At 39.1% G+C, this 16,291-nt stretch overlaps 1 protein-coding gene across 2 annotated transcripts in view; it reads right to left on the reverse strand.

Moving 5' to 3' along the window:
* CARMIL1 (capping protein regulator and myosin 1 linker 1) overlaps positions 1-16,291 on the reverse strand; it is a 131,268-nt gene that overhangs the window by 35,814 nt on the left and 79,163 nt on the right. For both annotated transcript variants that reach the window (XM_035125236.2, XM_035125237.2), the window contains exons 21-26: positions 11,893-12,065; positions 11,568-11,636; positions 5,498-5,591; positions 3,970-4,068; positions 2,601-2,729; positions 2,304-2,435 (exon numbers count right to left, since the gene is read on the reverse strand). In XM_035125236.2, coding sequence (XP_034981127.2) covers positions 2,304-2,435; positions 2,601-2,729; positions 3,970-4,068; positions 5,498-5,591; positions 11,568-11,636; positions 11,893-12,065 — 696 coding nt within the window. The remainder of the gene's footprint in view (positions 1-2,303; positions 2,436-2,600; positions 2,730-3,969; positions 4,069-5,497; positions 5,592-11,567; positions 11,637-11,892; positions 12,066-16,291) is intronic.

The following is a 16,291-nucleotide window of genomic DNA, read 5'->3' on the forward strand; positions in this document are numbered from 1 at the left end:
GAACAATGATAGCTCCATACGGTGGGATTGAGCACATCTATTAAGTTTGCAGATCAGATTACTTGAACTTGACTTTAGTAAAATGGAAGTTGGAAGAGAAACTGAAATACTTTGGATGCCAAAAGTAGTTTTGAATTTACAAAAAAACAAAAGAAAAGTGGTTAGGTTTTTTCTAATAAAACAACATTATAAACATAATGGTGGCACTTAAAAAATTAAAAAGGGTCAAGCAGCCTAGCTGAAGAAGCAGGGTGGTGGGGTGGTTTGAGTAGCAAGACTGACAGCAGAGCCAGTATTTGATTCACTGGGATAAATGTCTGTCATTTCAGTTGTGCAGCCAGAAGAAAGCTGAACTCACACATCCTAGCAGAACCACTAGGAGATCCTAGTTTTGCAACTGTAGCTTTTGGCATTCTCCTACATACTAGGCTTGGATGAAAGGCTTGCTCTCAAGGGGTTACTTATTCGGTGTTGCATTGGCTAGGATTTCATCAAGTTATACATGGTCCGATTTGGTGAGGGGAGGCTGGAAAAAAAAGTCTTTCCAACTCCATGGCCGTGTTCAGATGATGAACAAGGGTTGTTGTTTTTTTGGCCAGTGCACGCTTTCTCTTTGCTCCTTCATTCACGGCACCAGCAATCAAACAAGAACACTTCCAATTAGCTATGGTTTCCTGGTTTGGGCAAAATGGGAAACTGTGGTTTACTTGCTTTGGAAAAAGCCAGAATATTAAGCTGACGTCAAACTGTGGCTACCCTGCATTGTTCTGAAGTGATAAGCATAAAATGGGATTTCCAAGCCCTTACAACATAGGAAAGAGCTGCATGCCTGGAAGCCTTAAAACCTGGGAACTTGTGGGAAGATTTAACTTTGTCCCTTCAAATACTTCAGCACTCTGCGGATTTGAACATAACTTGCAAAACCTTCATAAAAAAAATGTGAAAGGAACTCAGTACTCTAAATTGTAACATTTTCTTCTTCATTAACTCCTCTAATTTAGAATTTTTTTATAGCAAAGTGGTGCTTCTATAGTTCTTCATTACCTTCCCACTGACTAAAACATTTTCTTTTTTTGCTTCTTATGAGCAGAAGTCCAATCTGTAGCTTTAGAGCTGCTACTAAGTTCACAAATATACTAACACAGCAAGCAGTTGGAAGCAGACGCCATTGCAGGAGAAATTCTAACACTCTATGTGTGATGATTATGCTTCCCCACAGACAACCCTGATGGTGACAAATTTCCACTGAATTTTAGGCATTGCTTTTTTCACACCAGAATAGATACTGTACTGCTTACCTTCTCCTAAAAATACCTCCAAGGGCTGACTGCAACAACTAACACGGCTGATCATTATGATTCCCTTTTAATATGGCATGATACATTCTCCCTAACCTAACTTAATTTTCTTCCAAGTATTACTACGTACTCTTGCTGGATTTTTTTTTTTAGGCAGTGAAATAAATTACAGCAGGGGTGGGGAAACTTTGGACCGTTTGCATGCCAGGTCATTTTTGGAAAGTCACGGCAACCTGTTCTACATACCAGACAGCAGGTGTGGGATAGGTATGGGCAAGACTTCAAAGGAACAATTGAGAACTTGAAGTGAAGTCCTGATTGTTCCTTTGCTGGACCACAGCACACTCCCACTCGCAATGGAAACCACTTCTCTTTCCTTGTACTTCTCACCTCCAAAAACTGGAGGTTCCCTTTCCAAAACAGTTTTGAACTGCTCTTAAAACTTAATATTTTCTGAAGTTTAAGGAGCCACACAGTACTCTTTGCAAAAGGGCTTTCAAGTAGCCCTGTGATGCAATTTGAAATCCTGAATATCGGGCCTTCAAAGTGCAGCATCACCTGGTGTTACTCTGACGTCAGGTGATTGATAGGTGGGTGGCTTTTAGTCCGCCATGAACCACCATTTGCAGCAACAGCAGCAGGTTATGTTCTATGCTTAAGATGACTTTTTATTCCCTTGTTAATTATGCTGTTTTAAATGTGCATTTTATATTTGAATTCCTTTAGTAATGTTTTCTTCTGAAACTTTTTTTGTTAACTTTACATTTGCATTATATTAGTTGGCATACTTTGTACTGTTTTATTTTATATATCTTTAAGGTAACATTTTCATTTCCAGTTAATTATGTTGCTTTGAATGTATACTTTATATCTGACTTTCTTCAGTAAAGTTTTACTCTGGATTATTGTATTTGAAAGTTTTAACGTGTTGTAAACTGCTTTCGGTTTTTTTCTTTAAAATATAAAGCGTTATAGAACTGAAATGAAAAATAATAATAATAATACCTTGAGTTGATCATCGACGACTCTGGTAACCTCCCCAGCCATTGATTCTAGTGTCTCCTGGATTGGGTTGGATAAGGAGCCATTTGCTCCTGCCCATGAAGGCCCACCAAGGTGATACAGATTGGGCAGTAACTGTAAAAATTATTGCATCAAATTAATCATTATCTACAGAATCTGTTAAGCAGGTAAACGTGAATAAAATATTTTAAAAAATACTTAATCTACATTAATATTTTAATAGTGATTCCATTCTATTGGAATTAGTAGCCAGTGACATAAAAGCCTGGTCCCACTTACCGTTTTGGAGTTCTTCGCATCTTTCATAAGTCTTTCTGCTGATTTCAGATCTTCCTGTATAGTATCAACACCACAGTTTCTTAAAGAGTTGATATGGTCTTGCACTTTGACACATATTCTGTCAATCATCTACACAGAAGCAGAGCGGGAAGAAAAGATAATATTAGCAACTGTCAGGAAAGCTGTAAAACATCTTCATTCCCAGTATTCTGGGTAACCTTATGGGGGCCACACAACGGCTAGAGGCAAAAATGGGCAGAGCAAGAGTAATCCAGAATGCGGCAGCTAAACTAGTGACTGGAAGTGGCAGCCAAGACCACATAACACCAGTCCTGAAAGACCTATATTGGCTCCCAACACGTTTCTGAGTACAATTCAAATTGTTGGTGCTGACCTTTAAAGCCCTAAATGGCCTCAGCCCAGTATACCTGAAGGAGCATCTCCACCCCCATCGTTCTGCCCGGACACTGAGATCCAGCTCCAAGGGCCTTCTGGCAGTTCCCTGCCTGTGAGAACTAAAATTACAGGGAACCAGGCAGATGGCTTCTCGGTAGTGGCACCCGCCCTTAGGAAATAAGCAACTATCTGACTTTTAGAAGGCATCTGAAGGCAGCCCTGTTTAGGGAAGTTTGTAATGTTTGATGTTTTATTGTGTTTTTCTGTTGGAAGCCTCCCAGAGTGGCTGGGAAGGCCCAGCCAGATGGGCAGGGTATAAGCAATATCATCATCATCGATGATGATGATGATGATGATGATATTGCTTATACCCTGCCCATCATCATTACTGTTTTGTACAGTAGTTTAATTTCTATGTGTACTCACAGACCCTTCTCTACTCTCCATCCAGGCAAGCAAGAGGCATTATCAGAATTCAAAGACACAACCCAAGCATGCAAAAACAGTCAAGAAGGGTGTAAGGCAGAGCTAGTGAAAGGTGTGGCCTTGGGAGAGCCCATGGGTCTGGCAGTGATGCTAGGAAGGTCACATTTGGCTCCTGGGCCAAATCTTACTTCAGACTTAGAATGGTGGTTTAGCAGGGGATGGAAAGAATCCGATGTTCAGGAATACGTGCTGGGATCCAGAGTTCTACACATAGTCAGTTCAAATCATACTCAGGTTTAAAATCTCCCTCCCCACTGAAGCACCTCTGAAAATATGCTTCACAAGGTTGGGGACCCTTCAAAATAGAAGGTGGTGCAGCAGGTTTTTGTGGAGAAATTGGTGAAAGTTACCTCCCCTCCACTTCCATTTCTGAAAACCTTTTCTGTGAGTGGAATTTTAGGGAGACCAATTTAAATCCAACCCACTGAAAATTACCAGAGTTTTTTGTTTGTTTGTTTGTTTGTTTGTTTAAGTGAAATGCATTCACCTGCTGTGTTGTGCTAGTAACTATGCCCTGCTGCAGTCTATATGCTTGCTCCTGTAGATATTTTCGGGTCTCATGGTTGCGAAGCAAATAGTTTTCTATCTAAGGACAGAAGGAAAAAGTAAGTTAGGAATATATTTGCACGAGCATGCACACAAACAGTTAACGTATTTGTTTTTTAAAAAATCAAGTGAGGAGAAACAATGGAAGAAATGCAATTTCACACAACTGATACAAAATGAAGTAAACGAGATTGGATCAAAAATGAGTCAAAAGAAAGGGAGAGTACTATTTGAGGCAGGGGAAGTTTTATTTATTTATTTAATTTAATTTATATATCACCCTATACCTGGAGGTCTCAGGGCAGTTCACAGAAAGTAAAGCAAAACATGTTTGCCATCACCAGCTGTTCTGATACGTTCCAATATTTAAAGCACAAAACTCAACAGCCACATTTCCCAGGTAATATTGTTGATATTCTCTATATCTGCAGTCACTTGTCATTAGCAAACAGAACATGTACAAATGGGACCATGCATACATGTATTTAGACTGAGGGACAAGGGAAATCCTATGGGAAATTTCAGCAGGTTTCTTTGCATTAAAATGCAATTGGCAATTCCTTAATCCAGTGGATTTAGATACCAGTAGTAACAGGCACAAGTCATTGGTTCAGCTTTCTCCATGGTGGTGCCTTTCTTTGCAACTTTTGGGCGGGGCCCCAACCATCCAGTCACTGGAGACACGAAATTGTTTTTTTAAAAAAATAATTACTAACTGGAAAAGGATTTCTGTTCCATTGTTTTTCATTTGTGTTTTAACTGTAATAACAAATATTATTTTCAACATTGTCATTATAAATTGTTTTGAGTATTGGAAATAGAAAAGTAACTAAAAGTATTTATAAAATGGGATAAAAGTGGCAATCGCCATCATGTCCAAAGTACTCTCAATTCATTGATTTTCACACATGTGAAATCATTGGGGCGGGGGGGTATGGCGGCAACCCTTTTGTTCCTTACATTAAGGCAAAATCAGTGTTCCAAAAATTAGTCCATTACCATGCATTCTGTGAGTTCCTTCTTGTCTTTTATGTCAGCTACGGGGATAATATTTTACATGTTTTAAAAACAGTGGCATGCTTCACACTCCCATACTCCTAAGTGCCTAGAAATACACGATCACATATTCTTAAATGCCTAGGAATACACATGCAAACATACATACACATCCATCTTATTTGTGTTATGTACCAAAAATTTCTGCTTAATTAGCATTACATGGGACTGTTTACTATTATGCTATTGTTTCTGTTATTTTCACTTCCTACACTTCGTTTGGAGGGGGAGTTATTTTCATGCACTTTTGGATACCAAAACCTTTGCAACCATACTTGTATCGGCCCCCAGGGTTAAAACACACACGCCTCAAGAATTGTGTTCATTCAACCATGAAATGACAAGCATTTAATAATATTAGTTTCTTTGCTTCTCCCTGTCCATCCCAATCTATAAGTAACTGTAGACAATACCTTTTGAAGTGCCTCTTCGGTTTTTTCAGGGCTTGTTTTAAGTGCTTGAGAAGCATCATTCACAGGTATAGGCATGAATCTTAAAGTATAATTTCTTTTTTTAAAAAAAAAGATGTAGAAAAAAATCAGATTAGACGGGCACATAGAAAAAATGTAATTATTTCTAAGATTTCTGTAAACTTCCTAGTCCCTTTAGCAAATGCACACATTTTGTTACACCCAAGCTGAAACGTTGTATCATTACATAGTTTCCAGGACTACATTTCAAAATGGCTTTGATACATAGCTGAGATGTAAAAGTGATATAAAATCAAATCCGTTTATTGTGAGGACCATGCCTGTACACAAATATCAACACAACAATAATTAAAAATATTAAAATCCATTTCATAATATCCCAACAAAACCTTCATCCCACAAAACACGAAGAGAAGGAAAACAACAGACGATGAAGGGGTCTTTACATTGTCATCTATAAATCTTTCCCTGGCTTTCATGGCCTTCATCACAAAAACCGCTACCGCGTGGGTAATACGTGGGTTTGCATCAACCAACAAAAATTTTACTCTGTCTTCAGGATTGATTATGGAGTTGGGTATAATTTGCAGCATTGCGTCTCTAAAGCCCGAATAAATGGGGCAATAGAGGAGGTAATGTATAAGATCCTCTTTAATTTTCATAAGGCAAGGGCATAGACGATGTTCTACTGGGGTTTTTGTGAATCTACCGGTCAAATATGCAGTTGGCAATGTTTGAAACCGCACCATAGTAAAAGCTCTCCGAAGGGTGGGATCAGTGATCTCCACCAAGTAGTTGGCACAGATTTTGACTGCTTTTACTCGGGGAAACCAGTAGGAAAACCCAGAGTTTTTTATCTTCGTGGTGTCCAAAAAGGCGTCTTTTTCAAATATCCATTCCCGAACTTTATCAGGGCTCCACAGTTTGAGAGTATTAAACTCAGGTAGATTGTATCTGGATAGAATATCTAATAGGTTTTGACGCCAAGTAGTATTATGTTGTAAAGATACAAAGGCTTGTTTAGCCAATAAGGTGTTCGAGGCATCTGCGAGGTTGGTGAAAAAACGCAGAAATCTTAAGTGGGCCCTGGCAGACACAGAAGGTAATCCTACTTCCACTCTTAGGAAAGCTGCCGGAGTACTCTGAGGGAGGCCTAGAATTCTTCTGAGATAAAAATTTTGGAAGATTTCCAGCCGTTCTAGCACCTTCTGGTTCCATCCCCAGAGTTCTACCCCATATAACATCTGGGGAATCACTTTACCAACAAAAGCTTTTAGTGCCGGGATCACCAGTTGCCCTCCCCTTGAATAAAAAAAGCTGAGCAGAGCACCGATTGTCCTACGTGTTAGAAGGGTCGCGGCCTTGAAGTGGGCAAGCCAGCTAGATGTAGCTTGGAAGGTGATACCAAGATATTTAAAAAGAGGACACTGTTCAATTATGCGTTCATCTAAAGACCATCTAAATGTGTGGCGAGCTCTAGTAAACACCACAATTTTTGTTTTGTCATAGTTTATCTTTAGAGAGTTTTGGGAACAATAAGCTGCGAGCCCCTCCAGCATGCTGTGTAGACCCCTTCGTGTAAGTGCCATGACAGCCATGTCATCAGCATATAGTAATATATTCAGGTGTTTGCCTTCCAGGGCAGGAGCTGATGACTTGTACTTCGCCATATGCTGAACAACATCATTTATATAAAAGTTAAAGAGGAATGGCGCTAACAAACAACCCTGTTTAACCCCTTTCCCCAGTGGCAGTGGGTCAGTATAGTTGCCTGACATCCCAGTTCTGATTTTAACTGTGGTATCTGTATGTAACTCTCTAAGTATTTTGAGAAGTCGTCTATCAATATCTGTTTGATATAGTTTTTGCCATAATTTGTCCCTACAAATTGAGTCAAAAGCAGATGTAAGGTCTACAAAAGCCACAAAAAGTTTGCTCTTATGTACCTTTGTATACTTATCTATCATTGTCTGTAGTACCAAACAATGACCTGTTGTGCTATGGCCCTTTCTGAACCCTGCCTGTTCCGGATTAAACAAGTTAGAGTGGTCAGCCCAGTCAACCAATTTATTTAGCAGGTAACGAGTATAAAGTTTATACGCGATGTCCAGGAGACTTATGGGGCGGTAGTTTGAAGGGTCTTGGGGGTCTCCCTTCTTATAGATGGGGGCTACGAGACTCAGTTTCCAGTTTGGTGGGATTCTGCATGTATCATTTATTACCGTAAAAAGTTGGGCCAAAATAGCGGCCCACCACTGGGCATTTAGTTTAAACACCTCCGGGGGAATCATATCCTCACCGGGAGCTTTGCCATTTTTGAGTGTTTTAATTAGCTGTAAACATTCTAATTCAGTAACAGGATCCCAACCCATTAATAGATCGTTTTTAAAAGGAGGAAACTGGCTTGGTTTAACAATGTTTGGAGCTGTATATAGCCGGGAAAAATGTTGGTACCATAAGTTAGATGAAATACTGTTGGTTGCAATTTTCCCTTTGGGTGAAACTCCCTGAGCAATTATTTCCCAGAATTTTTTGTCGTCCCGCAATTTGATCGCTTTGTCAAGTGCCTCCCATTGTTCCTTTCTGTAGAGGGATTTCTTAAATTTTAGAGTATTTTTATAATGAGAACGCCAGTGGAACCTCGGTTTATGAACACCTCGGTTTATGAATTTTCGGTTTATGAACGCCGCGGACCCATCTGTAACGGATTAATTCACTTTCCATTACTTTTAATGGGAAAGTTCGCTTCAGTTTATGAACGCTTCAGTTTATGAACAGACTTCCGGAACCAATTATACCCATGTTTCAGTTTATGAACGCTTCAGTTTAAGTACTCCGCGGACACGTCTGGAACGGATTAATCCACTTTCCATTACTTTCAATGGGAAAGTTCGCTTCAGTTTATGAACGGTTACTCCGCGGACCGTCTGGAACGGATTAATCCACTTTCCATTACTTTCAATGGGAAAGTTCGCTTCAGTTTATGAACGCTTCAGTTTATGAACAGACTTCCGGAACCAATTGTGTTCATAAACTGAGGTACCACTGTATATGTATGGTGTTATGCATCAGTTTGCAAGTAGACACAAATAAGGGGTGATTCTTATACCCCTTCTTAGAAAATAGATCTCAGTCTTTCATATAGATATAGGAAGATAACTTTGCCCATCTAAGTATAAGTTTTTAATGTTCAATGTCTTACTTTGCTTTAATTTGTGGGGCAACCCAGCCAGATGGGTGGCATATAACTAACTAACTAAGTAAGTAAACACCTGCCCTATATAATCTTACATTTGGTACAAACACAACGCTGCTTCACAGTTTTCTTAGTTGATAAGTTTTTTTTAAAACCACATCTAATGTGAAATATGACTTGCTTTCACCCTTACCACATAAATAGCATATTTCAAGTAACCCAAACTGCTTCATGCTTAGCATCTCAGTCATTCTTTTGGATGCTGGGGATGACAGTTAAAGTTCTGCTATAACTACTTAAGAATCAGCAGGACTACAGAATCCAAATTTGAGGCGCCCTTTTTGGCCAAATTCATCCCTCACCAATCCCTGACAGTTTATTCAGACCATAAGCAGGGAACAGGTGAGCTGCAGAGGTGGCTCAACAAGCATCCGAGCCAAGCCAGTAAGGTATAGTGGTTAGCGCACAGCTTGAATCTGGTTCAAAACATTGCACACCAAGTGGGTTCCATCTTTCTCATATCTGCAATGTTTGATCAGCCCACATCGTCCTGTGATCCCCTTCAACAGGTTATTGCATTTTATAGACCCCAATGATAGTCCAGCAGCTCACATCAGGCAAACTACAACCCTAAAACGAAACTCTCCTTGTCTCTGCAAACTTTCTCCCTCTTAGTTGAGGCAGGGGCCCTTCCCAACAGCTTTCTGACTTAACAGCCAACCTTCCTGCCTTTTGCTTTGTTAATGACTTGGCCATAATTAAATAACTGCCTCATTAGGAAACAGGCTTGTGTTATTTCCAGCCCTTGCTAGATCCAGGAATTTAGGAGTTTGCTTAAATTCTAACCTTTTACTGAATTCACGGATCTACGGAGTCTGACCCCCCCCCACCCCCAAACAAAATCCTAACAATATATTTCCAGGGGGCAAGTTCTCATTTCTAAAGACCAGGAAATTAAAAATTCAACATCTGAAAGAATAACCAGCATGTATTTTTACCCCTATGTTTACTGTCTCATACTGAGTGCAAAATACACGGATAAAATGCAACTGAGCTCCTTGGAGCAACAGCATAATACAATAATTTATATGTTTTTATAAAGTAATGCAGGATATATGTTATTTAAAGAGAACAAGGAAATAGGAAGAAAATAAATTTAAGCAATCAATCAATGTTACTCGTAACTCATATGGCCAACAGGTGTACTGCTAGCCTATTTAAGTTTTCTGACAACAGATGTAGCAACTAGATCTTCCATGCAAATATGGAAGCTGAGTTTTCCAGTATACAGTGGTACCTCTGGTTAAGAAATTAATTTGTTCTGGAGGTCCGTTCTTAACCTGAAACTGTTCTTAACCTGAGGTACCACTTTAGCTAATGGGGCCTCCTGCTGCCGCCGTGTGATTTCTGTTCTCATCCTGAAGCAAAGTTCATAACCCGAGGTACTATTTTTGGGTTAGCGGAGTCTGTAACCTGAAGCGTCTGTAACCTGAGGTACCACTGTAAAATTTTGGAATGAGGGATAACAACCTACTTAAAAAATATGACTAAATCCATAGGCTTCTGCAGAATTAGCTTGCAAAACTATAGCCCTTTGTTTATTGAACACATGATGCTACCCACCAAAATGTCAGTAACTGTGGGAGTCTCGACCTCTTCCTGTGCTATATATTGACTTATTTTTCACTGCTGTTATCCTAATCTATGCTTGGAGTTTTTGTCCCTTGGATTTATAACACATTTCTAAAGAGTTATTTCCCACCCTGCAGCCCTGATACTGTCCTGAAAATTCCAATCATCATAATGCACAACAAGTGGGTTTTTTTCATAATTATCTCAACCCAATTCCAGACTTTGCATTTTCAGTCCTGCAGTGCAACCATCAATAAATCACTCCCTATTGAACCAAAGTAATTAAGATGAGAGAATACAACACTGTTCATTGTTCTTCATAATGGTTTTCATATTTCTGTAGCAAATATATAACTTCACTCTTACAGTTTTAAAAACTCCCAAACCAGTCATTTTGATGCCGTTCAAAAGGAAAACATTGTACTTCTTTTACTCTATTGTTCCCAAAAAAGGGATACTTTGGAAGAAAGAAATAGTTTATCTAAAAAATTTATAATACAAAAAACAACTAGCTTGAGAACAGAAGAATTAGTTACATTACTTGTTCTGCTAATCAGCCTATGGAAGAGAATATTCTAATAAAGATGTGACACACACACACACACACCTCTTAACCAATGTTGACATAAAAGGCTGTCTTCCCTTTGCTGACCATATCTGGGCCCCATGAAGGAGACAGAAGGTGACCTGAACTTCTATGCTCAGTAAATAAGATGTCACCTTTAGAAAATCATAGCTGTTGTATTAGCACCAACATTTCCACTTTCTGTCAGATAATTTCATTCTCAATCTTAGGAGCAGCCCCCCCCCCTTTCATTTATCTCGGCAGATGGAAGAGAAAGCACATATTATAAACAGGATGCCAGAGAGTGAAGGGATTTCCTCACCCCAAGTTTGCCATTGATCTCAGTACTGCCAGTTAACTTTTCACTAACTGTAACTTCAACAAGATGGCACCGTTTAAGCATTAAGTGCCTAAGCTGGCCACTTGACTTTTTTAGTTTCTTTGTTTTTTAATTCCACACATTAGGATAGAAAGTGATAATGAATCTCAGTACGGATGAGAGAATGTAAATATTAGGGATTCCTCTGCCATTCAGAACATGCAGATCTAAATGATTCATTGTCTATTTTTGCAAAGCAATATCAAAACATTAACAAACCAAAAATTGGGTCCATCTTTGTGACAATTACTGGTATAATACACAACGGGATGAAACTTACTTTTCTAGAGCCACTGCTATATCTTGGAAACCCTGGGCAGAGATATTATTCTTGTCCCATATAACAGTTCTGTTGAGAAAATAGAAAAGACATGGGTGCACTGATGAAGTTGTTTTTTTAAAAAAATAGTAATAATGAACGCACACGTATTAAACACTATCAGTAGTAGAGCATTTCCAGTATTTAGAACAGAGTAGATCTGTATGTTTGGTTTGGGAGATTAGACAATATGCAAGAAACTCACGAACAAAGCATGGGTTATGGCATGCAAGACAGACATCGTTCAAGTAAAGGAAGATGCTATGTTTAAATATGCACATAATACCTGAGTTTGGTGTTTATTTGAAGAGCCTTTGCTAGCATTTTCGCTCCCATGTCTCCCATGCCGTTTCCACTAATATCCACTTTCGTAAGAGATGTATTGCTGCCCAAAGCATTGATGATAATAGTAACCTCTGTCTTCAGCTTGGAATCTGCTAGAGACAGCGACTGCAAGGGCTGCAGAGTAAATAAAGAACGGGCAATATCACTGCACTACCCCTTATGCTAGTCCAAATGCCCCCTTTCGAGCGTCATTAGATCAACCGGCAGCACAGTTCTGCACAAGACGCCTTCACACAGGAAGTTCTAAGTGAACTGCTACAAATGTAGAATTTTACACTACTTAAGAGCAATACATTCCGTCCTATTATTTGGAGCTACTGTAATGTGCATGCCTGGTTCATATCATCATCTAAATCAGGGGTGGAGAACCTGTGGCCCTTCAGGTGTGGCTGAAGTGCAACTCCCATCATTCCTGACCATTGGCCAAGTTGGCTGGGGCAGATGAAAGTTCTTTTCCCCCCCCAAAAAATAATTTTTATTCATTTTATAATAAGGCATCATACAACAAAAACATAAACAAAACAAAACAAATACATCACAAAACAAAAATCCTAAACAATACACAGAATGATGAAAATAACATAAGAAACACTTAAACAAGGTACAAACAAACGTATACATATTTTTTAACGTCATATTTTACTTAACATTGTCTTGAGGACTTCCTCAAATCCCACCCTTCTGAGTTTCATTTTTAAAGTTGTTTTTATCCTTAGTAGTTTTCATATATCCAAATTTCAATCATTATCATCTAAACCAGCTATTATTTTAAACTATTCATATTTCTAAAACATTCTTCTCTTTTTTCTTTTTAACTTATTATCCACCTTCTCCTATCCCCCCATCCCCAGGCCTCCTCCTGCCACGAGAAGGTCCCAGAGTGAACGGACAGTCGGAGGCAGTCCTTTTTATAATTAGACTTCTCCCCACCTCTCCCACCTCCCCCCCCCCCCGAACCTCCGGGGCGGATGAAAGTTCTAGTTCAGCAGCATCTGGAAGCCACATATTCCCCACCCCTGGGCCCAGACCATGGTGCAGATGGCTGCAAATGAGCTGTTTTGGACACACAAGGTCCCCTTCCCTTCTCCTCGTCTTTTGTGCACATGAGATATAGAGTAAAAAGCTTTAACCTTTTAAAAGGAAAAACACACAGCTAACAAAACTTAATCCTCAATATATCAGTTGCTAGACATTATAGACAGGAAGAGTGCTACTGCACTGAAGTCCTGCTTGTGGGCTTCTCTTGGGCATCCAGTTGGCCATTGTTAAAAAAAGGATGCTGGATGGGCTACTGGCCTGATCCAGAAGGCCTCTTGTTATAGCTATGCTTTTTTTTGACAGCATCTAGAAATATAAAATTCCCTCTGCAACTGAATCTGCAGCTCACTGTCAACACACAGACAGACAGACAGACAGACAGACACAGAGAGATGCTGCAGAAATTCTCTAGATGGTTTGGAAAAGATTATTATTTTCTTGCCACTGCTATACAGTAAGATTAAAAACCCAGAGGGATGGCGCTAAGTTGGAGCTTGCCATTATGCAAACTAGGAAGGCAATGCGCTGTGACTACATAATTGAAAAGCCTGTCCTTGACAAAGAAATGTAACCGTTTTAGTTTAAATGACAGCTCTCAAATTACTGTATTAATTCTCCTAATCTCCAAGTGCGCCCTTACTTTATTCGCCACATAATTTAGAGAGCATTAGCTTCATATTAGCCTGGTGCTTGGGAAAGGTAGCAAAAGTTTAATTGAGGTGCTTCGTGCTTCTGTCGTAGGTTCTAGCACAAAACCGTAACGGTACAGCTCATCCTTCTGAAATAATAATCTGCTCAGCAATGCTTGTTTACAGTGTGCATGGCAGAGGAAATTTCAAAAAACATTAATTGGAACAGAATGCAGGAGTTCACCATCATTACTGAAAGTGAGCAAGGGATAAACTTATCTCTTCAATAATATGTACCATAAGGGATGGGAAATCTGTGGCCCTCCAGATATTGTTGGACAACAGCTCCTACTAGCTCAGCCAGGATGACTAATGCTTGAGGATGATGAACGTTGTAGTCTAGTAACATTGAGAGCGCCACATCTCTCCTGTGGATGCATTCCTTCTTCCGGACTAAGGCCTTCCTGTTCTGTAAACCTGCTTTCTCTGCTTTCATACTAAAGTGGGACATCTGGTCTTCAATCAGTGTCTCAGAAAGAGCACAATTTATTCCAGCATCCAATTGACTCTCAATTAGCTAATTATCCTGGTCATAGTGGTAGTTGGGCCTATGGAAAAATAAAGAACTATTCTCTCCAGGCATCCTTGAAAAGAAAGCCTCTGTGTTTATCAATCTTAGGCCTTATGAGGGGACTGGTAGAGGCCCAATGTTTCTGCCTAATCTGGCTGTTCAAAAACCCTGTATAGGGCCTGCCAAATGATCACACTACTATTTTAATATTTTAGTCTTTCGACACTAAATAGTCATTGGTATAAAGCACACCCACATCATAAAAACCTCAAGACTTAATGATATTATATGAAAAATCGGATTTTAGAATGAATGGATCCAATACTCCCAAACATTCTTATGTCAACCTAAGACGGACATTGCACCAGTCTGTCAAATCCAAAAAAATGAAGGCTTTAAATACCATTTCATATGACTACCTTCTTACACACTACTCTGCATGAAAGCATCTATGCCAATATGCAGAGTAGTGTGTGAAAATGGCATGGGTTTCTGTTATCATAATTATACCCTGAATTGACTCCTGCACTTGAAACCAGGTGCTGTGCCAAGTATCATCAAGTACTGTAATTCCAAAATTAGAGTTATTTCATTCTTAAGGAACCCATTCCAACACTTCATGCTCCCATCATGTAACACCAGGAAAATTAGAGGTTTGTCTGCAGACTGAAGTCGTTTATCTATAGAGGGAAGATAACTATCTTCCCCTTTTCCAATTGTCCAAATGTGGATATTTCTTCCCCTTTTGTTGCTCAGGATTGTTTCTATGCGTCTCTGATACTCAAGGGACCTTTTTGCCTTCCCTATTCCAATAAACCCCTAAGAGATAAATTATTACAAAACTCTGGAATATTTTTTTACCTATTTAAGGCTGTGAAGTTGCACCCTCCTAATTACGGTAATTTGACTCATCCCTAGAAGGAGACTTCTCCAGTTCCCAAAAAGATCTTTCTTTCTGACTTGGACTCCAAAATTTGACTTAGTCCTCTAAAATTGGGAATATGGTTCTATTTAGAGCTTAATAGATCACAATTGCCCTCATCATCATAATGTCCCTGGGGGGAATTTGAAGGAGAGACAGGGATAAAAGAAAAATCAATCTGCATTAGTGGACAAATGGTTGTTAAAAATAGCTCAAAGCTGTTCAGTGGTAATTTTGTTTGGAATATTTCTCCATATTGCTGGTCTTATCAGTTGTCCAGTCCAGAGACATTAGTTGCCTAATAAAATCAAAGACAAATAATCTGCACTTTTATTAATACTGGCCTGAGATGAGTCATACTTTGATACATTAGGTTTAATATAATGATAATTTAGAGGGCAATTCTTTGCTCTGAGTTCTGAAAGCAAGAGATCACAGAACCCTGAACTATATCCTATGTGGGTCTGGAGATCAATTATATCTAGAAGAGAGACATGAACTGGCAGTTATTGATTAGGATGCTCCAAGGGTTTATTAATACACTAAGATTTCAGCATCAAATAAAATCTCACTTCTAGAAATAGGGTATCATTGGCACCATTAGCCAGGTTGTTCAAAACCCCTGGAAAACATGCACAAATCCAGTTTCTGTATTAGAACAATAGGCTATAAAAACCAATTACTCATTTGGGGGAACTGCAAGGAATCTTTCAGGTTTTTTCAAATGCTCATTCTGTCCAAGTGGTCACATGAAATCAGATTAGATTTTTTGAAGCAGCTTAGGGGACCTAAGGTGATGCCTAGTTAGTATTAAAATTAGCCTGTAAAATATAAAATAGAAATAAAAATGTATATACAAACAATAAAACAGAAAACAGCTCTGATTAAGTCAATATAACAGAGGAATTTTTGATCCTGCAAAATTTAAATCGCTAATAGTGTTTCCAGGAGTTCTAAAAAGTCTCTCAGAAGTTAAACGCACAGGTTTTCATACTTGTATTTGCATGAATACTTAACATAACCTCAGTGTTATCAATGACAGTTCTAAAAATATAATAAAAAACCTTTAAATTGACAGATGAAAAACTTATACGTCCACTGCACTCCTTCCCCTCTGAGTAAAGACAGGAGAAAGTTAGGAGACAACATTGGCAAAACTTTCATGGAGCAAAACCGGATG

The sequence above is a fragment of the Zootoca vivipara genome, chromosome 8 (assembly GCF_963506605.1).
Source record: "Zootoca vivipara chromosome 8, rZooViv1.1, whole genome shotgun sequence".
Lineage (NCBI taxonomy): Eukaryota > Metazoa > Chordata > Lepidosauria > Squamata > Lacertidae > Zootoca > Zootoca vivipara.